Here is a 24,594-nt window from a genome sequence, read left to right on the forward strand (position 1 = left end):
TTTGGTGGTGAGAGAGGTTGGGGTTGGACTAGGGTGTGGTTGTTTGCAGTTTGTTATTGGTATGAGCAAGAAGCGTGCATGCACACAAAAACTCATACCAATAACAAACTTAGCTGGTCTCTAAGGTGCTACTGGAAGGAATTTTTTTATTTAGTTTGCCATATTCCTGTTTGAGCTCCAGAAACTAAGTCAAAGCTTTTTAATTGCACCTGGTACCTGCTTAAGCTGTGAGGAGGATTTGCCCCTCCAAGGATGTTGATGAACTACAATTCCCATCATCCCTGGCAACTGGCCATGTTTGCTGGTGCTGATGGGAACTGAAGTTCAGCACCAACTGGGGAGCTAAAGGTTCCTCACAACTGGCCTGCTCGTTCCTGCAGATCAGCTTTACCCAACCCTAGTGCCCACCAGATGTTGGACTACAACTCCCATCATCCCTGGCCATTAGCCATGGTGGCTTGGGCTGATGGGAGCTGGATTCCAAAGCACCTGGAAGGCACTGGGATGGGGAAAATTGCTGCTAAAATGGACAACTACAAGAGCTGGTTGGAAAGTTGGCAACCACACTTCGCAGGCCTGTCTGCCTCCTCCTCTGCTGCCTCTCGTGCAAGTCTCTTCACTTCCTCTTGCTGCCTCTGACAACAGGAACTCAAAGGAGGAACCAGATTACATAACCCCCAGATATTGATGTTTGCAAAGGTTTCCTCTTTCTCTCCACCTGCTTGCTTGTTATTGTTAAAGCAGCAGCAGCAACAACAACAACAAAGGTCTGCTGCAAACAGTGAGGACAAAACGAGAAATCTCTCCTGCTAAAAATCTCTCCTACCTGCCCTGCATCCAATCTCTTGTCTTTGATAATAAGCAGAAATTTAGCAGGTGGAATATCTTCTCGCTCCAACTGCATGCTGGGAAATGCTTCAACTATTGAATTTCCACCTGCTTCTTTTCAAAGGCAAAAAAAGAGAGGCCTGGTTATGCATTGCCATCAGTTCATTTCCAAAAACTAGCACCTCACTGTTGTCTCTGAACATATGCAAAGTACATTTTACCTGCTCAGGAGAGAAAGAGAGAGTGTGTGTGGTTTTAAGGACAAATAAGTGCTTTTCCTTTTGTAGGGTTGCCATATTTCAAAAAGTGAAAATCTGGACGAAAGGTTGCTGAGCTTTTTATTGTGTGCAAAATCTGAGCTATTTTAAAGAAAATTCGCCAAAATCTAGACTTCCAACATCGATTGCCATATGTTCGTATTTTCCCGGACATTTCAGCGATTTCCGCCAGGACACTGCTTCTAACTTCAGTGTCCGGGAAATTCCGGACATATGGCAACCCTACCTTTCCAATAGTAAGTGGTTTAAAACAAATAAACATTCTACTTATCAAATCACAGAGGAACAAAGGGTCCTCCCAATCCCCTTACCTTTTCTGAGGATCCCTTAATCCCTGTTTTTAGACAGCTACCACAGATGAAAAAGATTTGGCTAAAACCAGTGGTGGCTGGTTCCCATTGGGACCAGCAAGGCTGAATGCAGGGAGCCAAACAGTAGGTGGCGCCAGAGCCCACTAATTGTACTTTTGTCCACATCCTGCTTCCTTCTGAGAACTGAAAGGTCAACATTGAAACTAAGGAGGAGGAAGGTGACATGCAGTTTCACACCCTGGACTGGATATAAGTAGAAAGGCAGGCAGGTGCTGAGGGCAGACTAAGGCTGGACTAAGACACTGCCCCATTTGCCCTGATGCACCAGCCTCCACTGGCTAAAAATGCATGAATCAAAGGGTGGAGATAGCATATTTCATGATAGGACCCCCAACCTTTTCCTCCAATTCAAAAACCAGGAGAAAGAAGAAAAAAACAATGCAAGGACACATTGTTTTGAGCATGTGCAGAGTTCTTCCACCCCACCCTCCCAATACGTATCTATCTACCTACCTACCTATTTATTTTAAAACTGCATCTGCTGGAAAGCAAGGAATAACAAAGAAATTGAACACACACACACACTAGTATCCTCTAGTTCCAGCATATGAGCGGCAGGGTGACATAGTAGATCAGGCCAATAAATTCCGAGCGACTGAGGTTACGTCAGAAAAAATGCTGAGAATTCTATCTGAAGTGAAGAAAATGAAAAAAACAGTCCTGTTAAAAGCAATCAGGGAGAGACAGAGCCAATTCCTGCAAACCTTTATTTGTACTGGTAAAACCCAATAAAGACTGAAAATTCATCTGGCATCTCCACAGCTACCAGCAAGACGAGAGTATTCCTCCTTTCAGTATCGAAAGTTAGAAGGCTCTGGGTGCAGTGCCCCATGGGGGGGGTCTGAAGTCTCCTTCCTTGCAATGCTACTGATGGAATGGGTCCCAGCTCAGCAACCCATCTGTGTGCCACGGCACTGCAGGTATTCCCAGTGTCCAATATGGGGAGGGCTGAGTCTGCCAGTGCTCCTTCTGCATGATTTCTTCTCCCAGAGGGAAGAGGTCTCCTCCTGCTCTCTCTGGATCTAGGCTCTCTCTAGATGCCGGTACTTTTTCCGCAGCACGGACACCTGGTCCTTGAAGAGCACAGGGTCCAGGCGGAACTGGGAATGCACCAGAGGCATGTACCCAAACCAGGCTGCAAACTGATTGACGCACTCCTGGCGCTGAGAGAAATGAAGGTTCCCATTGGATGGGGGAGCGCTCTTCAACAGCTGCAGGGGAAACAAAGGTAGGCAATGGGAGGGAGAGTTCAGACACATTGCTGTGAATTAACCCCCTGCAAATAAAAGGATGTTGCAAAAGTGCTATTCGGAAGCCATGCAAGGGTTCATGGCTTCTCCTTTCTGCAGTTCACATAGATTTCACATAAGGGCTGTTCACATTATACTGAACGCAGGTATAAGTTGACTCTAAATGCATGTAAAAGTTTGTGTGAAAGAGTGAGCACTTGTTGATATGTACAGCTCAGCCATTGTGTACACAGGTTGTGTACTCATGGAGCCCTGCAAGTGAGCATGTGTACAAGTGTACAGCTTAACTATGTCTGTGCACAGGTACACAGCTGGTACATGTATTGAATGTTATGTGTGAACACCCCATGCGGAGGGCGGGGTCTAGCCTATGGAATGAGGGAGACATGTGACTTTGTTTGCATTTTAATGAGGAAACACCTAATTCTTTCCAACACAATGCACAAACAACAGCTATTGTTCAAAATTTGCACTTCTCTGGCTGGGACTGATGGGAGTCGTAGTTTGGAACATCTGGAGGGCACCAGCTTGGGGAAGGCAAATCTGGAGTGACATTTCAGGGGTCCAAATGACTATTAGAGGGGAAATGATGTGGAAACAACTCCTTGTCAAGAATGTATAATTTGCTGTTGAAATGGAATACTCAGGATGAAACGGTAAAATCTGTTATGATTAAATGGGCACAAGATGTCGGACATAACATTATGATGGCTGACTGGGAACAGTTACGGACCACAGGTATGAAGTTCACGGCATGTAATGCCTTAAGAGAGAATATAATGAAAATGATATACAGGTGGTACATGACACCAGTCAAGCTTGGGAAAATTTATCACTTGTCCGATAATAAATGCTGGAAATGTAAAGAGATGGAAGGTACATTTTTTCACCTTTGGTGGACATGCCCAAGGATTAAGGCTTTCTGGGAGATGATCTACAACGAAATGAAAAAGGTATTTAAATATACCTTTCTGAAGAAACCAGAGGCCTTTCTCCTGGGCATGGTCGGCCAATTGGTGTCAAAGAAGGACAGAACTTTCTTTATGTACGCCACAACAGCAGCAAGAATACTTCTTGCAAAGTATTGGAAGACACAAGATCTACCCACTCTGGAAGAATGGCAGATGAAGGTAATAGACTATATGGAACTGGCGGAAATGACTGGCAGAATCCGAGACCAGGGAGAAGAGTCGGTGGAGGAAGATTGGAAGAAATTTAAAGACTATTTACAGAAACATTGTAAAATTAATGAATGTTAGAATGATTTTGGAATGAATCTAGGTGATTTTAGCAAAAATGTATCAAAGATTTAAGAAAAATAGACTGCTAATTGGTGAAAAGTGGGAAAGTAAATTTATATCAAGATCAAGATAAATTTTCAGGAAAAAATTTTTGAAGAGAGGGAAAGGATTTGCTGAAATGGATAATTGACTTAGAATACAAAAAAGGGAGGTGTGAGGAGGTCAGGGAAACAAGCAAATGAAAGATAAGCTATAGGAAGGTTCGATTTGTTTTTTTCTCTTTTTTCTTTTGTTTTTAATTGTCTCTATTTTTTATTTTTTATTGTGATGTGTTGGTTTTGTTATTGTTTAAATTTGGTGTTTTTTCTTTTGTCTTTTTGTAAACTTAAAACTTTAATAAATACTATTTAAAAAAAAAAGATGTGGAAACCACTCTTGTTCAGCTCTTTCCCCCTCTACTCCCCATGTTGGCCAGTAAACACCTTGTACCTGCTGCGGGGGACTCTCTCTGTGCTGCTTCTTCTGGGTCACTTTGATGGGAGGTAGCTTGGTGACAGCAGAAACCAGGAAGTTCATCAGTATGTCTTCACAGTTGGCAATCTGATCAACAAGGCTCCTTAGTCTAGCAGGCAAATAATTGGTGAAGAGGCTGTGATAATACCTGTCGAGGGGCAGAAACGGAGGCATCATAAAGTGGCAAGAAAGGAGAAACAGGTGTATTACTGACTTATCTCTGGACGGTTCAGGGAATCAGTGGTCTAGTAGGGGAAGATGGGGCTGGTGCTCATTGGAACTGGTTGGGCAGAAGGCAAGGAGGCCAACAGTAGGGGGAGCCAAAGCCCAACAGCAGCCAGAACCAATGACAGATGGATTCAACTAATTCTATTTCTCTCTTCTTCTTCTTCTTCTTCTTCAAAGTTAGCAGTGGGACTAAAGAGGAGGAAGTTGACAAGCAGAGCCACCCTCTGGACTGGATGTAAGAAATAAGGCAGGCAAGGGGGGGCTGAGGGTGGACTGAGGGTGGTGGGGCAGCGCTCAGTGGCAATAGACAGTCGAAGTGAGGGAGTGGGGGTGGAAGGAAAAAACAGAAAACCAGGAGGGGAGGAGAATGGAATGGAGCACCCTAGATGAGAGCACAGCTGGCTGGTTGGAAGGCTGAGCAGGAGAACACTGCAACATTTTGTTGCAGGCTCCACTTGTAATTATCAGTAGCGATAGCTGAGGAAGGGAGGGGAGGTACCTGTGGTAGAATGCAGCTGCGGTGAGAACCATAGAGAACTCATTGGTCCATTTTGAAGTGTAGCTCCACTGGCTCTTGCTGGCATCCCAGAAGTGGCTGCGCATAGGGAAGCCCACAATCCGGTCGGGGAAACTTCTCCACACCACAAAGGCAAAGTCAACCTGGAGAGTCAGGAAGAGAGAGATGGAAGAGGATAAGTGCACCATTCTTCCAAGAAAGGATACTGCTTCCCAGCCACCATCCCTTCTCCAGCATTTTTTAGTAGATTGTGGAACAAGAACAGCCAATCCAACCATGCAAAGAAGAGCAGGTGGTATCTACTTCCTAGGACTGTGCCACTTCAGAATGCGGTGGGGCAATCTCATGTTTGAATGCTTCCCTTTTGCTAAGAACTCCCTGCACACAGAAAGGCAAGAGGAAAGGATTTGAGCCTATCTTCCTCCTTGAAATGCTACTCTTCCATGTGCAGGGGATTTCTTAAGTGTGTGATTCCCAGCAGGTACTCAGGGGCACACTGCCTCCGACAGTGTGGGAGTAGAACACACAAACTGAAGCTAGTAGCCACTGATAACTTTATCCTCCAGGAATTTAATAGAATAGAATAGAATAGAATAGAATAGAATAGAATAGAATAGAATAGAATAGAATAGAATCATAGAGTTGGAAGAGACCACAAGGGCCATCGAGTCCAACCCCCTGCCAAGCAGGAAACACCATCAGAGCACTCCTGACATATGGTTGTCAAGCCTCTGCTTAAAGACCTCCAAAGTAGGAGACTCCACCACACTCCTTGGCAGCAAATTCCACTGCCGAACAGCTCTTACTGTCAGGAAGTTCTTCCTAATGTTTAGGTGGAATCTTCTTTCTTGTAGTTTGGATCCATTGCTCCGTGTCCGCTTCTCTGGAGCAGCAGAAAACAACCTTTCTCCCTCCTCTATGTGACATCCTTTGTCTAATCCTCTTTTAAAGACACCCAAGTTGGTGGCCATTCAGGTGATTGCCTGTTTGAGAAGTGACTTACTAAGCATTTTGCTGCATTTGCTCTGGGAAAAGTCAACACGCCTGTATGTTTTTAAATAAAAGAATGACATCTTCCCCACCCAAGCTGTCTACTCCTCCAAGCCCTATTTGAAAGAACAGCACTTCTCCCTTGATCACCACTCCCTAAAGCAATTAAATGCATGATCCTCAAAAGGCCAGGGCTTCAGCTCAGTGGGAGAGCATCTGCTTTCCAAGCAGAAGGTCCTAGGTTCCAGGTAGGGCCAGGAAAATGACTCCTTCCTGAAACCCTGGAGGGCTGCTACCAGTCTGTGTAGATAATACTGAGCTAGATGGACCAGTGATCTGACTCTGTGTAAGATACCTTCCTATGTCCCTATCACCAGCTCAACTCCCTCAACCATTCCTCATAAGGCTTGGCTTCCAGAGTCATTCCTGTGAACCACCTGAATGAAGTACAGGGGCTACTGGTGGTCTGCAGACCAAACTTTGGGCACCCCTGATTCAGAATACTTATTTCCTGCTTTACAGACCCTTCCCCCGCCGCCCAAGGCTCTCATGGTGGCATACAAACAATATGCAGAATGCAATCATATTCAAGTGTAGTATCATGAATCACAGCCAGCTCTGCCATTAGGCAGAGTGAGGCAGCTGCCTCATCCAGCAGGTACTGGATGTCATGGGAGTGCTGGAAATTGTTGGTTATTTAATTTTTATTGTGTGTTTTTTACTACTGCTGTGGGACGTGGAAGGTGTCTGGGGGATTTTCTGCCCGAAATGCCAAATATTTATACTGCCTTGTGCCTGTTATTCATCTTGATCTGGGAATGAGGGTGATATCTGCTGCTCCACCTCAGACAGCAAAATGTCTTGGACCAGCCCTTTCGGAAACAGAAATAGCACAGTGCCCAAATGATGCCAGGCTGATGCAGGCGGCATTTCCTGCTCTCATCCTTGGCCCTCCCTGGTGTTGCCAGGCAGCAGCTCCCCGCTGAGGACCTTTGCGGCAAGGGAGTGGGGCTGAGCAGCTGGAACTCACTCAGCTCACGATGGTGAAGGCAAAGGTCTTCCCTTGCTGGCAGTTCACCAGCTGAAAAGGAGAAATTCTACCAAGTTGCGGGAGAAGGAGAGAGATGCGAGTGCAAGGCCTCACCAAGCAGCTCAGCTAAAAGACCAGCAGCTTTTGACTCACCTCCCAACAAAATTCCATTCCTGTTGCTCACTACAATAACTTTATTATCTAAGAATTAGTGCCTAAGCTTGCTTTTTTCCTCCTCCCTCCCAGCCTCTTTTCCTTTTGTGCTGTGTCTCTTCAATTGTGAGTGTGAGTGCAGGGCACTGCCCATCAAATATTATGCCCTTTGGCATGCCCATATATTATGGGTGCCCATGTCTGCGAGCAAACCATTAAAAGGCTCAGGAGAGCTGCCTCACCTCACCGGTTGAGAGGCTGGTGTGTTCATCCAGACTCAGCACCGCATCTGTCCCAATGGCGGAGTAAGGCAAAAACCGGTCACTAACCTTCAGCAGAAAAGAAGGAGACACAAGAGGGACATGGATCAAAATGACCCCATAGTATTATTTAGGCATATCAAGAAAACAGTATTGAAGGAAGATCAAGAAATGACCGTGCATTTACTTCATGCAGCACGAAAGACCGTAGATCAGGCATGAAAAAAGGAAGGAATACCAAAAGGAGAAGAATGATTAAGTAAAATCTGGCATATTGCACCAATGATTAAATTCACAAATAATGGTTATGGTTAGGCAGGGAAGACATGATAACACCTTTACTGAAAAATCGGAGTTTGTTTATTTCCTATTGGAATGAGAGAACTCGGGGCAAAATAAACCCTGATATGTTACTGTGAAGAATTGTAAGAAGAATTTCATTTGCATTTATCCAAGGTACGTTAATGCCAATGTTTTAACTTCTATATCTCCTTCACGGCAGTCAAAGGCAGCTTACCTTGCTGCTGCCTTGGATGATGGTCAAAGGTACCGTTGTCTGTGGCCATTTACTGTTCTGTGGGGGTGGCTTCTCACAGCTCCATAAAACTAAAATCTGTATTTAAAGAAAGAAGAAGAGGAGGCATATCACTCACAGAATCATGCGTCAACTGTCACAGACAAATGTGCGCGCACACACATTTCCAGAACCCCCTCTACCACACTGCGGGGGCGGGGGGCAGGTTGCCTTTTACTTTCTACAGACCATTCTAAGGCAAACCCCACCCCAGATCAGGAGTGAGGGGGAATGTTGCCTTTTCATCTTAAGAGATAACGCCTCTTCCTGCTTTTATCTCAACACTAGGATCAGAGATAAAAGATCCCTCTGCCTGTTCTTTAGAGAGGATCTCTGAAGAGCAGTCAGGGGGATTTTATATCATGAGATAAAGTGCTCTCGCTGCCCTCCAGAAGTGGCTCTCTAAAGATCAGGCAGAGTGCTTTATCTCCCAATCTGATTGGCTGCAAGGGCTGGCAGGCCACTTCCTGTGGCTTGGTGGGCTGGATACGGCCCCATAGGCTGCAGGTGAAGCATTCTTGAAGTAGAGTAGACCATGTGATGCTGGCCCTCCACCTTCATCCAAGCAGCTGACTGAAAGTTGGAGGAAGGTGGATAAATGGGTTTTATCTTCGTTATGTTAAAAGGAGAGCGAATTATAAAGGGGGGGGAGAGGGAGGCGATATAGAACAGAAGGATGGCCCCTTTGTAGGTAGTGCACATTTCTTAAAGAGCTTTAGGGTGCAGGAAGATGCTTTTATCTACCTGGAGTTCTCAGATAAAAGCTAACTTTTCCCCACTCCATCCTAACTTCAAAAGGCTGTATATGAAAGGTCACCAACGGACCGGATTTTAAAAACAAACAAACCGAAACTGGCTTGCTTTTGGGACTTTAAGAGAGTTTTGGTCTGCAGAACTCAGCAAGTGAAGCTAGTTAATGGCATGGAATTAATAACCAGTCTCCAGCTTCATTGCTGCAAATCAAATGGCCTTAAAGGGACAACTCAGGTGCAAAAGCTGGCAAACCTATTTGTATGTAACCAGATAGCCTGGGCTTGAGGTTTTTTGAGTATGTTTGCATGTGTGTGTATTTAGATAGTAAGGAAGGTGTGTTTACCTCTTTGTGTACATACAGTAACTCCCTCCAAAACCCACAGCCAGCCCAGCCCAGCCCTCTTCTACACCAGCAAATAAAAGTACCCTTACCTTGATTAACCTTTATAATCAAACAGACCAGGGAGTTGCCAGGGGCCTCACCCATGTTTTGTATTAAAAAAAAAAAAAACTGGAGAGAATAGTATAAAGTCTCCTATTCTTTGGCCTGTGCTTGTTAAATATCAGGGCCAGGAATGGGGAAGCCATTTCAGCCTCTGAGTTGCCGTGCCTTTCTGTGTATAAGACTAAATTTTTTCCTTAAAAATCATGCTAAAAAGTGGGGGTCGTCTTACACATGGGTAGTGCATAGGGTGGATGTTTTATTGGTTGCTGCTGGGTCTGTCAGCGGCTATTGTGCGCTTTATTGGTTGCTGCGTCAATAGGTGGTATTGATTGGGCGACACTCCGGCAGTTGGGTGGGCAATAGGCAGTTTCTGCCAGCGATGGGACAGACGGGAGGCGGATTTTGCAACGTGTGCGGGTGAGTGATTTTCGGCATTCCCACCTAAAAAAAAGTTCAACAACTCTGTACCATCTCCCCCATTTTCTTAGGGTCCCCCAAAATAGCAGGTGTCCTATACATGGGGGCGTCTTATAGACAGAAAAGTACGGTACATTCCCTTCTAGGCAACTTTCCAGGTCAAATTCCACTGGTGGGTGGTGTCAGGGGCAAAAGTGGGCAGAGCAAGAATATCGACTTACACACACACCTCCCACTGAGGCAAGCAAGAAGCATTATCAGGCTGAAAGAAAACCTTCCCTACCTGCATGAATGGCGTCATGTCAGCCTTAGGCTGCATTTTATGAGAAACTTTCCCTGGATTGATGGCAACTGTCTTTGTGTTTAGCCTGCCCCACATCTTATTTCAAAGGATTTATTTTTATGTTTGTATCTCTAATATTTTTTTTTCTTTTAGAAAAGAATACTTACCGTCGACCATATAATTACCATGCTAGAAGCAATTACAGTTCCGCTCTAATAGATGACATCTAGAGTATGCGCTTTAATACAACCTCAATATTATTACTAAAAGCAAAGCATCGTTGCTAATAAAAGACTCTCGTGGGGGAGAGCGCGTATTGTAATGGGTCTATTTCGTTTAATTTAGCAAGAAGGCTTTATATTTCTCCAGCGATTTGAGTTTCCCACTCCACATCTTTTTTGCCTTCTGCATGAGCTAGAAAGTTAACGCAGGAACGTAGGATGAGGCCTTTTACATCAGGCGAGTGCATTGTTCCATTGACTCAGCACAATCTACGATGGCTGTGGAAAGGGCTCTCCAGGGTTTCAGACAGGGATCTTCCAGAGCCCTCTCTGGAGAGGCTGGGAGCTGAACCTGGGATCTTCTGAATGCAAAACGTGTGCTTTATGGCTTTAAAGCACAAGATTCCCCTCCCTCCAAAAAGAACGCTGGGAACTGTAGTTTGTTAAAGGCGTTGGGAACTGTAGCTCAGTTAGGGGTAAAATACAGTTCCCAGGATTCTTGGGGGGGGGGAGCTATGTGCTTTAAATGTATGGCATGCACACAGCTTGTATCACTTAACTACAACATTTCCCCAAGGATGCAAACAATTCTTCTTATGAGGCCAGCATGTCTAGCAGCCTTTACTTGTTGTGCTAATATGGCCACCCAGAAGCTATTACCATAGAAGCATAGAGTTGGAAGGGACCCCAAGGATCATCTAGTCCACCCCCCAGCAATGCAGGAATCTGCAGCTGTCCCTCATGGGGATTGCCATGCATGGGAAGAGAAAGCATTGCGCTCTTTTCTTCTTCTTTCTTTTGCAGAGGTTTGAGCAGCATTTTCTTCCACTCACAATCATGAACTCAAGGAAAGTGCCGCTTAGGCCATCTAGCATGCTTCCAGCTGTGAGTTTATTGTGCGATTTCACACGGGAGAGCTGTTGTGTGATCTCAGTGACTTGTATGTGCATGTCAGAGGCAGGTTCCACAGGGTATCATCATCGCAATGGAATGCCAGCCCATACTTTTGTTACACTTCATGCAGATTTTCCCACACCATGGAGAATCCTATTTGTAAAAATGAGCCACGATGCATCTTCTGTCACAGTTGGTGTGGAGGGGTGGGAGACTGTTCACTTGTGAGGTTGTGTTTCCTTGGCTGCTCTCTATTGCCACATCCCTATTTCCACTTGCCCAATATGGCCATTTTATTTCCAGAGGCCCAAGTGACAAAAAGAGGGTTCCTACTTCCACTGACTGCTGCAGGCTGGAGGCATGCCTGTATTCAAGAACCCAGCTTGAAGGAGCTAATTTCTCAAGATCTTCACAAAGTAAAAAAGGGGGAAATATATCAACCTTTAAAATACTAATAATATGGTGGTTTTGCACAAGACTGGCTATCACAATTCTGCTATTTCATTGCAGGTTGACTCAGCCAAATATTGGTCCTGCAGAGTCCATATTATTATTTTAAAAGACACAAAATGGAGATGGATTTTGCCCCATCCCTAGAAAAAGCACAAGACTCCACTTTGCTGACCAAAACATAATCCTCATCATCATAAACAATAAAATGAGTAGGGCAGGGAGGACTATGCATAATAAAGGCTGTGTACATACCATACATGTAAGGCACACACACCCTACTGGGCAAATGATCATGGGAACTGTAGTTTACCACACAGAGTTAGAACCCCCAGAAGCTTAAGCAAACTACAGTTCCCAGAATTCTTGGGGAAAGGTGCATTAAATCCCATGCTGTGTACACAGCTGAGATAAAAAAAAATTAAGGGTAGCAAATCAGAAGGGAAGAGCTGAATTTCCACTGTGCACTGTGCTTGTTTAGAACTGGTTGCCTCAACTCCTGGTTGTAGCTGGCGCCATGCCGTTGTGGATGACACCTCAACAAGCACGGTTTCTGCTGGGATAAGACCAGAATGGCTGCATTTTTGTAGGCTCCCCCTGTTCTTTCCCACCCTACCTCCAGGGTTGTGAATAGGTTGCAGATCAATATCCTGCTTTCTCCTCGCAACAATCTTATAGGTTGGCATTCCGGCTCTATCGTTGGGAGGCAGCCCAAAGCCACAAATCTTTTGTGGCATGACCGAACAAGGGAGCTGGGCCTCTCTCAGAGGCCAGCCCTACCATCAGGTAGAATGAAGCTGCAGCCTCAGGCTACTGGGTGTCATTAAAGGGCAAATTGGTAGCTATTTATTATTATCACATTCTTTTAGAAGCAGGGAATAGGAAGAGGTATACAGTGGGGTGTTCCATCTGCTTCATGGGGCGTAATGACTTGACCTGCCTTGAGTGCGATACATTTTGATTTGCGAGACAGGATGCACCATTTGCTACTCAGCCTCAGGCAGCAAAATATATTGAGCCAGCCCAGCCTCCCAGAGAAAACACAGTCTTCCGTCTACCATATACCACCTGAGACTGGGTGCCTGAACATATGTACTTTGAACAAGTTCAGCTGAAGTAAAATGGGCCCCCCGATTAATCTATAAATTCCGCTTCTCTTAGTTCCCTCCCCCAAATTCAGTTCTCAGCTGGTAGAGCAAGAGACTTCATTTCAGAGTCATGGGTTGGAGGCCCACAGTGGGCAAAAGAATCCTCCGTCACAAGGGGTCAGACTAGATGAGCCTTATGGTCCCTTCCAACTCTATAGTTCTATGTTTCTTATAAAAGTATGATTATTATTATTTTTTTTTAAAAAATAAAGATCCTTATGAAAATTCAGTAGCATTTTCCTGTGAATTTTTCCTAATATATACTTTCATATGTCATTCCGCCTAACAGACACATTATTGCCAAGCCATTTCCCCTAATACGATGCATTTTTGAATGTCACTTTCACTAACATATGCATTTTTTATCGAAATTGTACACATTACTTGGCTGGAGAGCTGCGTCTCAGAATTCGCAGAAGCGCACATTTGGAAAGAAAGCTGGCGTTTCGGTTCGCACACTGCTTCGGAAAGTGCTAATTTAGTTCACACTTCATATGTGAGTTGAATCGCCCCCCTCACCTACCCCTACTTCAGAGTAAACATGGCCTGGATCTAGGGTGCAAGGGCATCCTGGGCTGGTGTGCCCAGGCCAATTTGCTGCTGTGCATTTCTGAGCACCTGGGGTGGCCTGAGATGGGTGAGGCCTGTTGGCAGAGTTCTTCTTCAGCAAGACATAATTGCTGACAGGACTTGCCCTGCAGGTAGAAGGAGAGGTGAGCACCTGCTGGCAGCGGCGGTGGCTGTATGCCCACCCAGGTGCTTCCTCCAAGCTGCCAACCATTCCAGGGAAAGAAATCTACCATCTCTGACATTATGCCTTGGTGCATATGGGTGCATATTTATGGAGGGGCGGAAGAACGTCTCACTTCATCAAAGATTACCGGAGAGTATTTTTTTAAAAAGGGCAGCAGCAGTAGGACAGGAATTGTTACACTGGCACCATTTAGGGCAGACGCCCACAGCCCTATTCAGCAGAATGAGCACAAGGACCACCCAAATGCAGCAGAGTTAGCATATCACCATTTGATGCAAGTGATGTAACACATATGGGCATATAAAGCAGCTGCAGGGAAACCTTTGGGCCTCCAGATGTCGCTGAACTACAACTCCCATCAGCCCCAACAGACATGGCCAATGGCCAGGCATGAGGGGAGTTGTAGTTCAGCGATATTGGGAGGGCCAAAGGTTCTTTAGACCTGATCAAAACATTTCCTCTCCCCTCTGCTCCTCTGATAACAGCATTAAGACCAGAATCTAAAGTTACCTTACTCCACTGAACGGTGGAAAGAATAAAGGTAGGGACGAGGTGGTAGAACCTAGAAGTCAGGGTGTGCAGTTCTCCCAGAAAGCCACTGTACTATACCGTAGGTAGGACAAGCCACACCTCCTGCTTACCTGGGCGCAGTACTGGGACCCAGAGACAGCTTGGATGAGCTTGAGGATGGGTTGAGAAAGGGAGACAATAGGTGAGACAGCCCGGATGAATGCTGTAAATTTGTTGGAGGGGCTGGATCCTGTTACAGGGAGAAACACAATTAGTATGAAATACCAAAGCCGCTCCTCGTGCCCCACTTTTTCCATGCAGCCCTGCCTGTCCCAAGGAACTTGCCATCCGTACTGCAACGCAAAACAACAGAGGAAAGGGCAAAGAGGGAGAGTGGGGTAAAATGGAGTGGCTTGGGGGATCGTTGGGGTGGAATATCGCCCATCATGTGATGCTGCTGCTAAAAGAATCACACTGGCTGCTCAAGGTGTATAAAGCCCTTGTACGACTTGGGACCAGGAAACCTAAAAGATCATCTCAGTACCTATCACTGCACTCTGCAGGAAGGCCTTCAGCTGATACCATCTCATCAGGAGGTCCATTAGGCATGACATAGGAACTGGGTCTCTATTGCCGAAGCGTAGCATGTGGGTATAGGGGGACCATGGCCCCTGGTGCACATTTTTGAGGGGATATAATCAGGCACCCCTGTGACAGGTACAGAGCCTTTGCAGCTGAGGCGCGGAGGCAGGCGGGTCGGTCTAGTGGCCAGGTGGATGGAGGCAGAGGACCAGGAGCCTGTTTGAAGCAGGCTCCATTCACCCTCTGCGTGGGCTCTGCATGGGCCCTCCTGGCAAAGGCCCCCACCCTAGCTGCCCAGTCCACTGGGGGGGGGCGCAACACTTGCCATGCCCCGGGCGCCGGCAACCCATGCTATGCTGCTGCTCTATTGTAGCGGCACCTACCCTTCCATTACGTACCAGACAGTTGGTGTTGCTATTATCTTTTTGCCCCCTTCTCTATTTCTAGTGTACACCTCAGCAGAGGGTTGAAGGACAAGCTTGGAGGGGAGGCATGTGAATGTGCGCTCCCACCCATGAGCTGGTGAGCAGTAGGAGTACACCTTGCTCAAGGCTTTCAAACGCTCCTTGAGTTTCTCCTTCAAACCTCTGCTAAGGTTTAAAGGAAAAGTGTGGAGGGTGGGTGTGAATGCACCTCCAACACTCCCCCCTCTTCTTCTTCTAAGCTCCGCAGTTTGAAGGAGAAATGTGGGGGTAGGGGTGGGGGTCTGAAAGCCCTTTGTAAACATCCCTGTGTGAGGATGTTGACAAAGGGCTGTTTGAAAGCTCTGCAGTTTACTTTGAAGCCTTGTCAATCGGGCCTTCAAAGAGAAGCATCACCTGCCATCACTATGACATCAGGTGTGAATGACAGGTGGGCAGCCCTGCCTGCTCTACTCTCCGTAACTTTGTTTAATCGCTTCCATTGCTTTCAGGCTCCTTGGGAATATAGGCCTCTGTGCAAGGATGTGCCCTGATGGTGCAGTAATAACCATCGTTCCTTCTAATAGCAAACACAGCTGCCAGATGCCGGCAGAATTGTAGCTAAAATGGGACCAGTGGAAAAAACAAGAGGACAGTATCAGCATGCAAGGGTAAGCGCCAAGGTTTACAGAGGATATAGCAAAAATATGTAGGGGGAGTCACCCACTCAGGCATCACAGTAAGGACTGTGCATAAATAAGACAGTAATCGTTATTGTAATAATTAGGGATGGGTGAGAATTTCGATTCAGTTCATGCTATCCAAAAAACTATGCAAATTTTACAAAATAATTCAAAATTTGCACTTGTGATTTAGTTCTCCAACCAAGCCACATGTACAAAAATGTGCATATTAAGAGAAAATACACATAAAAGTGCACATATTGGGAGAAATAACAATACAGAATGTATCATCCTGGGGGAAATTGTTTGCAAAAATATGTGATGTGTGCTAAGGATGGTGAAAATTTTCATGAGGATGATAGACTGATGTGGAAATGAACTTAAGGTTGGGGGGGGAGAGAACAGAAGGGGAACTGAAACTGACAGATTTATCCATCTCTGATGGAATAAAAAGCAAATAGAAGGCATAATGTGATGTGTTAAGTGACAGTGGGGGTGGTGCGGGGGCAGGGGAGTCCCATACCATGTTGCAGATAGTAGAAAGGGAAGTCATTGAGGTGGGTGGAGTATTCTGGCAGTGCCAGCAGCCCTCCTGGAAGGGCGTTCCAGAAGAACTTTGGGCGGGATTCCTGATGAAATATCCGATCCTTTATGATCTGACAAAAAAGAAAGAAAGCTGTCATCACGCAAGCAGCATTACGCTCCTGAAGTTGTCAGCACCCGACAGGTGATGAGAGGGCGTCACCCGGCCTGTGAGATCATCTGCAAACCATCCTCCTCACTTCAAGATAAGGAAGGCTGGACTAGGGGCACATAGACACCCAGAGTCTGAACTGCAAGCCAAGAAACTCCAGTTCAAAATTCACCTGTGGGGTGAGCTTCCATAGTTACCTTATGGCAGATGGGGGAAAACTTTTTTGGGGGGGACAACACCTTTGACCTCTGACCTGCTGGCCAGTCTTGGCCTGCAAGGGTGTTCAATTTGACCCAAAAAGCTATTTCCCCCTGAAACAACGCCTACCTGATGAACATAGTTCATAGATGCAAAGTGCTGCTTCACACACACTGGTGATGCAGATAGCACAACTGAACCCTCCCACTCATCGACCGATGAGCAGAGCATTTAATCCTGCAGAAGACTGCTTCACCGCTTGCCCATTCCCACATGGTGCCTGATAACTGACAGGTGATTGACACCTGTCAAATTTGGCCTGGGAAGTGGGGCTGAAAAAGAACTGTCCCATCGTGCCAGAAAGGTTCCCCGCCGCTGCTATAGCCCTTCCTACAATGGGACAAGAACCTCGCTATATTTTACATGCGTGCACAAAGCAGCACATGAAAAAGGCTTAAAGTGTTGGCTGCTCCCGGTCTTTGGAACTCCCTCCCTAGAGAAACTTAGACTCCTTGTCCTTCTGCTGGCAAGTGAAGACTTTTTGGTTTCAACAGGCTTTAGGGAACTGGCTGCTTTCAATGGAAAGGCTGGTCTAAATATGTATATGGTTTTACAATGACTGTTTCGCCTATGTTCTTAGTGGTTCTTATTTTTATATGTAAGCCGCCTTGAGTCCCATCAGGGAAAAAGATGGGGTATAAATAAATATTTAATAATAATAATAATAATAATTCCAAAGACCTCTTTGGCAGCAGGCAGAGAACAACGGAGATGAACATAATAAGTAAACACACAGGGAAACAGGGGCTGGTGGCTATCATTCTCTTATCGCTTTTTAAAATATTGGTTAATATTCCCCAGGAGTTGAGAGGGGAAGAAGTCAAAGCAGATTAGCTGTTTAGGAGAGAGAGATAAACAAGCAGAATTGGCTTGCTGGGAGCCGCTAAGCCCGCTTCCCAGCAGGAGGGTCCCTGCAGCTTACTGGGAAGGAAAGTCGGCAGGGGAGACGCAGCAGGGAGATCTGTGCAATGAAAATGTTCAGATGGAGCTAATTCGGTGTTCCTGCTGGTGCGTTTGCACCTCACCAACCATCTTGCTGCCCACCTGTGGGGAAGCTAGCGTAGCGGCTCCACCTCACCTGACAAGCAGCTTCCATTAGCAAAGGGATGAAAAAAGACTGCCAGCGACACTTTATCTGTATGTGCTATTTCTCTCTCCAACCCAAATTTCCCTGCCTTTTTTAAATTATTTTTTTGGAGAGGGGGTTCAGAATTTCTGTTGAGCAGAACCCTGGATTGGTGATTGTCACCTGCGCAGCGTCTCTCGGGACAGTTTGCAAAAGGAGGTGTTCCCCATGACCTGAGCCTCTGCCTTTTTGCTGAGTTACCTCAGGGAAGCTTTGAAGGCTGAGGTATTCAGGTTTAGACAAGCAGCTGTAAACTGCAGGGGTTCATCTAAGCTCTCACCACTTTGTTTATCCTGCTGCTAACCAGGCATGGAAACAAACAATGAAGTTGTCCTAATGCTTTCTATTCCTGCCTGGACTGAAAGGAACTAGCTCTTCCCCTTTTCGAGAGGCTTTCATGGGGCACCCAGTAGACAATTACACAATTACAGGCACTGTCACCTGTTACAGCACTGGATGCACCCAAATTGCTCACTGGGCCTTAAGGCAAATGTGGTCTGTGTGTTTGCTTTGAAAAGCTATGGATCTAAACACCATGTTAAAGTCTGCAATTCCGCTGATTCTAATCTAATTCTAATCTAATTCTAATCTTAATTTACTTGCAGCTGACCTCTTGGAATATTAATCTTACTTATCTTTTTCACATTGGAGACAAGGTACTGCCAAGAGCTCAGGACTGAACCAGCAGATGTTCCAAACTGATTTGCAGGCTTCACCTGAAGAGGCCCTGAGACCTTGGTACAAAGCATGTTGCTTTGCTTTCACTGTCTTCAGTTTTGCAAGGCTTGTTTGACTTGTCTTAGTCAGTACATGTAGGATCTGAGCATGCTTTTGGCCCAGTATCGCCCCAGGCACCCCCGATCAATCTCTCTAGCCTTTCCTCGAGTGCAACAACAGTCATTCATCAACAACAGACAAATGGCAGGCACAACACAGCATTATCAAATTATGAACGACATGGAAAGAGTTCATGAAGATCCCTCCTCTCATAATATTGTAACTCCGGGTAAAGTACTGAAGTGGGTGGGCTGTAGGTGCCAGTGTATATAATCTGAAGGCACATGGGACCACCACCTTGCTGAAACTAAGCAGGTCTAGATCTGATCAGTGCCTGCAATGTTGGGCTCTATTATACAATAAAGGTTGGAAATAAACTTAAGGGTTTTTTTTTTAAAAAAATGCTTCAAAGCAGAGAAAAGGAAGCACTATTTCACTTGATGCACTTACAGGGTTCAGTGCCACCAAGGCTTAGGTCGTTTTAATATATTTCACAAATGCATGGAGGGAGATCAGTCTACCAGCAACTATTAATCATAATTCCTACAGAACTTTCCCATCTAGAGGCAGTCTAGCTTGGGGGGGGGGGGGCAAACAAAGGGAGGTTGTTGTCTTCAGGTTTTCCTGGATGGCTTCCCAGAAGCATTTGTTGAGCTGCTTTGAGGAAACAATGCTGGACCAGGCAGATCTTTTGGTCTAATGCAGCACAGCTCTTCTTACAGTTTCAAATAAAAGTGTGCAGTGAAAATGTTTTCAGTTTCCTTTAATGCTGGGAACAGTAGGGCAAGGAGTGCAGCTCTGGAAGTTCCCATGCACCACCAGGCTTCCTGATCAAGGCATAATTTCCCGTAATTTTTCAGCCACTAAACAAAGCAGAATTGTCTACAACTGTTCTATGACCAGCAATAGCCATGGCCTCTGGAGACATTTCCTCTTACTCCTTTCAGTTTCACTGAAAGGGGATGCTCACTTGCATAAATGGATTATTATTATTTTTTTAAATTGTTGTATGTACAAACCAAATGACAGGCTTTTCCTCTGCAAATCTGTCCAATCAATGACGACTTGGCATGGATGATAACATGGTCAGAGGCTGTAGCCAGGGAGTGGTTGCCAACACAATATGCCCTGCTTGCAAACATCTGCTCTAGTTCTGCTGAAAGCCAGGTTCTGAATTCCATGGGCATTTTGGTTTCTTCCAACAAGGCAGTTCTTAGTTAGTGTGTCAGACCCCACCCACCTGTCTCATTGGGCCCTCCAGGGGAAAGGCGATAAGGATCTGGCCCGCCAGCCAAAATAGATTCCCCATCAATGACGAAGTCAGCCTCCTGCAGTATTCCTGGATCCATCAACTGTCTTCGGTCCAAACCATTCAGCAACAATTAACATTGAACAAGGAGCTGGCCCTTCGAAGGAATCAGCCGCCCAGACTCTTGTGGCTTACCTCAAGGGTGGTTTGCACAATCTTCTCCACAGAGGAGAAATATGCTTCCCACAGGAACTGGGTCTGCTGCTGGAAGGCCAGGATCTTGTCGCTGTGGAGACATCGGACTGTAGATGGAATCTGTGAGGAGGTTGAGGGGACGGGGGGAGGAAGCAGAGTGATTTATGACCAATCACAAATATATACCCAGACATACTGGCTTTAAAACCAGGAGCAGCAGGGGGCCCTCAGAAGTGAAGGGTAAAGATGTTGAGTCAGCCAAACAAGCTGCACGGCAGGCATTGCCTGAAAGATGCATTCGTGCAGGTTACATTTTTCATACTTGGGAAGTCTGAATATTCTGAACTTGGGGTGGGGTGGGGAGTCCATAAAACCTTTGGAAATGACGTTTTGTGGTAAGTGCAATGAAATAAGTTACTATGCGCTTCAAAGTGAGACTCCGGCATGAAACCGCTATTTTAAGAAATACAATATTATCACCTATGACCTGAATCAAGATAACAGGTTTTTATCCCAATATAGATGTTAATTGCTCCACCAGTGCCAGGAATTTTGTATTACCATTAGCAATGATTAGGTCACTGTACATTTAAGTTTTAATGTATTGGTAACAGCCCGTAGTTTTTGCATTTCATTATTCTGACCTCACCGCTAACTATTGTGCAGGGGTGCATGTGTGGGCACACATGCACATGTGCACGCACGCGCGCGCACACACACACACACACACACACACACACACACACACAAAGACCTTTCAATTTAGGCTTGCACTCCATACATCTGATGAAGTAGACTCCAGTCCACAAAAGCTCATGCCATAATAAAAAATGTTAGGCAACTTCTGCATCTTATATTTAGGACAGTATCGTACCACTTCCCCCAAAGCATTCTGGGAACTGCAGTTTGTTAAGGGGGATGAGCATTGTCCTGCCTTCCTGCAAAATGTAGCTCTGTGAGGGGAATAGGGGTTTCTGAACAACACTCGGCACCTTTAATGAAACTACAGCTCCCAGGAATCTTTGCAGAGGAAAAATGGCTGTTAAAACCAGTGCTTTAAACGTACGGTGCAGACGGGGCCTTAGTTGGATACCACCAGTGCTTTTTTTATCTGGGGGAATGCAGGGGTACGCATAACCCTAAACATTTCTATACAGTGCTTTTTTCCTGGGGGTACGCATACCCCTAAACATTTTGTGAATCTAAGTTTGTCCTCATTGAGGAGCAGTATTTCAATACGAGTAGGAAGATGAGAAAACCCCTAAACACTTTTTTAGGAAAAAAGCACTGGATATCACCCTCTGTAAATAACTGCTTAGATGTCTTTCATTACTTCAGGCACTGCTCCTGTCAATGCACCCTCAGATTAACAGAGAGCATCCATTTCCCTCATGGACTCTTCAGATGCATGATCTACCAAGAAACAGTTCAGGCCAGAGCCGTGATGATCTCACAATCTCGCCTGCTGCTATACAGTAAGTCTACAGTGCTCTGTGTGAAAAGCACAGCCCTGCACAGAGGACCGCTTATGCTGTGCCTTCTTGTACCAGGCTGCCGGCCGGGCTCGGGTTGTTAACACAGTGCAGGCATTGTTACCTGCAGCAGGAGCCTCTCATCCCCTACGATGGCTGATTTGCTCCAGTCGATCACCTCCGAAAATGGCAGCTCCCAGCCGTTGCTGAGCAGCACTGGGATGCAGGCGGCCTGGATCAATGAGAGACGAGGAACAGAGATCAAAGAGACAGAAGAAAGAGAACTGTGCAAGGGGGGGGGCAGGCAGAGGTAGCTTTAGGATGAACAGCAGAAACCCATGCATGCTTCCTCAAAAGCAAGCCACACTGTGCTCAGTGGGGATTACTTCCAGGTAAGTGTGCATAAGGTTGCAGCCTTTGAAATTGCTGCTGAGCTAGGAAGAGTGATTTAATGGCAACCTCTGTGTGTCATACAAGTGCTCTGTTGCTGTTCCTACACACTTTCTGGCTGAGCTGCCAGAAGATGAGCCTGTTTGTAGGTGGGAATCACACACACACAACCTGAACCTCTGCAGCAACCTAGTATAAAGAAAACAGGCTTGGAGAGGCTTGGAGAATTTATGCTCAATTGGAGATTAAGCTAAATAAAATATTATTGCTTGTTTCGGGGGAGCGATGTACTAGGACATCCAATTCCCAAGTAAGAGACGTATATAGAAACAGTGCTTTTTTTTCTAAAAAAAATGTTTAGGGGGTACTCTCATTTTCCTACTCATACTGAAATACTGCCCCTCAATGAGGCCAAACTTAGATTCAGAAAATGTTTAGGGGTATGCATACCCCCAGGAAAAAAACACTGTATAGAAATGTGGAGGGGTTTTGCTTCTTTTGATCAGGCTTCCTCTAAATTAATAGCTGGATGATGGTGGTGATAAATAATACTCAGGAAATGACCTATATACCAAAAACTCAGATCATAGGTTCACCTGAATTGCAGAGTTTCAGGGCCTTTGACTCCCCCCCCCAACCATTTTTGCTCGGCCTCTGTCCTGGCCACCACAGCCACACAATTCATCTTCCCACCCATTATGGTTTTCAAGAAAATTGGTAGGGGGTGGCAGAGAGTGGAGAAATGCCTCCATCACTATCATATACCCTCAAGGAGAATCCCTAAAAGTACACATCTCTGTTGATCCATTATTTTTCAGTATATAATAGAGATATGCACACACATTAAGCTTTAATGGCAGATCATCAGGCAGTTGAAATGCCACAATTTTAAATTAGAAATGCAAAGAATGCCACAAAGAAATGTTACCATTAAACTACTGGTGTGAAGAAATAACCCCATCAAAGGAAAGGAAAGAAGTAGCTAGGTCTTGCTTGGTTATTGTCCTCTTTCTCTAACTTCCTCTGTGCCAATCTGTTTCAAATAAGCCTTATTATCACTTCATTCACTGGTCAGAGCCAGGTGAGTCCACCAGTAATCTTGGTGCTTCAGCAGATGATGGCACTACTCCTGCTCTTGAAAAGTCTTTCCTGTGTCCTCACCCTCCATTACACCATTGATTGAAAGGAACTGAGCTTGCTGAAGGCATATCTACTCTTCAAACTGTCATGGCCTCCACAAGAAATCCTAGGAACTATAGTTTAGGAATTGTGCTGAGAGAAAGCACTGCACTTTCCGTTTAAAGAAGTCCATTTAAAGATTTCCTTACTCACAGTGTAAGGAAATGGGGAAATGGGAATGACTCGTAAAACAGCTGATACCTGCAGTGCACTTGAATGTGGGGCAGGTACATCTACACTACAAATTTTGATTGCTTCAGTATCATTTTCAGATAAAAAGAGCAATGAACGAAACAAAAACTAAAATTCTCACCCACCAATATATTTAAAAGGATAAATCCTCTGAAAAGCAAAGAGCTGAAAAAGGAAGTAGGGAAGAAAGTTTCTTTCTTCCACCTTCCTCCTTCAGCTCTCTGTACCTTCTGTGAGCAACAGTTGCCTGATAAACAGTAACAACTATTAAACCGGTTTATATCTGTAAATACAAAAAACACATTTTGTTGTACCTGTAGTGCTTCTAGAAACCGGAAGGACCCCAAGCGTCTCCCTCGGGGAATGATGCAGAAGGTGGAGTTGTGCAAAAGTTCCTGGTAGTCAAACCTAGGAAGAAAAGTCCCAAACTTATTTTTCAGAAAGTTGTCATTGGTAGCCTGTACTCTCCCCTATGCCTTGAACCTATGAGTAGAAGACCTTGATTCAAATATGGACATTCTGGGATCAAATCAGAAGCTGGGATGGCTTTTGGAATTCCAGGACTGTCCCTAGAAAATTGAGGCACTTGGGGCGTATGCGATCAATAGATTGATGTTAAGAAATATAACAATATCTGGAAGTCGCCATCATACAACTATCCCCAGTAATAATAATAATAATAATTTTTATTTATACCCTGCCTGGAACCACTAGGGTGTTGCTATTTATGGACCTTGAGGCTCTCCGTGGGGCATACCAGGAGAGGCGATCCCGTAGGTACAAGGGTCCTAGGCCGTGAAGGGCTTTAAAGGTCAAAAGCAGCACCTTAAATCTGACCCTGTACTCCACTGGGAGCCAGTGCAGCTTGAAAAGCACTGGGTGAATATGCTCCCATGGCAGAGACCCCATGAGGAGCCTCGCTGCAGCTATCTGCACCCGCTGGAGTTTCTGGAACAGCTTCAAGGGCAGCCCCGCGTAGAGCGAATTACAGTAGTCAAGCCTGGAGATGACCGTTGCATGGATTACTGTGGCCAGGTCGGGAGACCTGTACTGTGCTAGGTGAACCAATAGACTGACTCAGCATGTTTCTAATAATAATAATTTTATGTCCCTGAGTTGCCTGTTTAGGGGCTGGTGTAATGGGCAAACAACCAGCTCCCAGCAAGGGTCTCAAAACAACTACAAGACTCCAGTGGTCTCTCCTGTTTCCACCATTCTAAGCAGCTACTTTGAACACACATTGCACATCAGATCAGGTCCAAGGTGGGCCCATGACGTATATCCTTCC

The 24,594-nt window shown here is 45.5% G+C and overlaps 1 protein-coding gene across 1 annotated transcript in view; it reads right to left on the reverse strand.

Annotated features, from left to right (window-relative positions):
• Positions 1 to 2,167: 2,167 nt before the first annotated feature.
• EXTL1 (exostosin like glycosyltransferase 1) overlaps positions 2,168 to 24,594 on the reverse strand; it is a 62,175-nt gene continuing 39,748 nt past the window's right edge. Inside the window, exons 2-11 of the mRNA XM_081203341.1 lie at positions 23,621 to 23,714; positions 21,670 to 21,777; positions 20,074 to 20,193; positions 16,298 to 16,430; positions 14,240 to 14,358; positions 8,177 to 8,272; positions 7,642 to 7,728; positions 5,209 to 5,369; positions 4,458 to 4,629; positions 2,168 to 2,688 (exon numbers count right to left, since the gene is read on the reverse strand). Coding sequence (XP_081059467.1) covers positions 2,500 to 2,688; positions 4,458 to 4,629; positions 5,209 to 5,369; positions 7,642 to 7,728; positions 8,177 to 8,272; positions 14,240 to 14,358; positions 16,298 to 16,430; positions 20,074 to 20,193; positions 21,670 to 21,777; positions 23,621 to 23,714 — 1,279 coding nt within the window. The 3' untranslated portion in view covers positions 2,168 to 2,499. The remainder of the gene's footprint in view (positions 2,689 to 4,457; positions 4,630 to 5,208; positions 5,370 to 7,641; positions 7,729 to 8,176; positions 8,273 to 14,239; positions 14,359 to 16,297; positions 16,431 to 20,073; positions 20,194 to 21,669; positions 21,778 to 23,620; positions 23,715 to 24,594) is intronic.

The sequence above is a fragment of the Podarcis bocagei genome, assembly GCF_964188305.1.
Source record: "Podarcis bocagei genome assembly, chromosome: 7".
Classification (NCBI taxonomy): domain Eukaryota; kingdom Metazoa; phylum Chordata; class Lepidosauria; order Squamata; family Lacertidae; genus Podarcis; species Podarcis bocagei.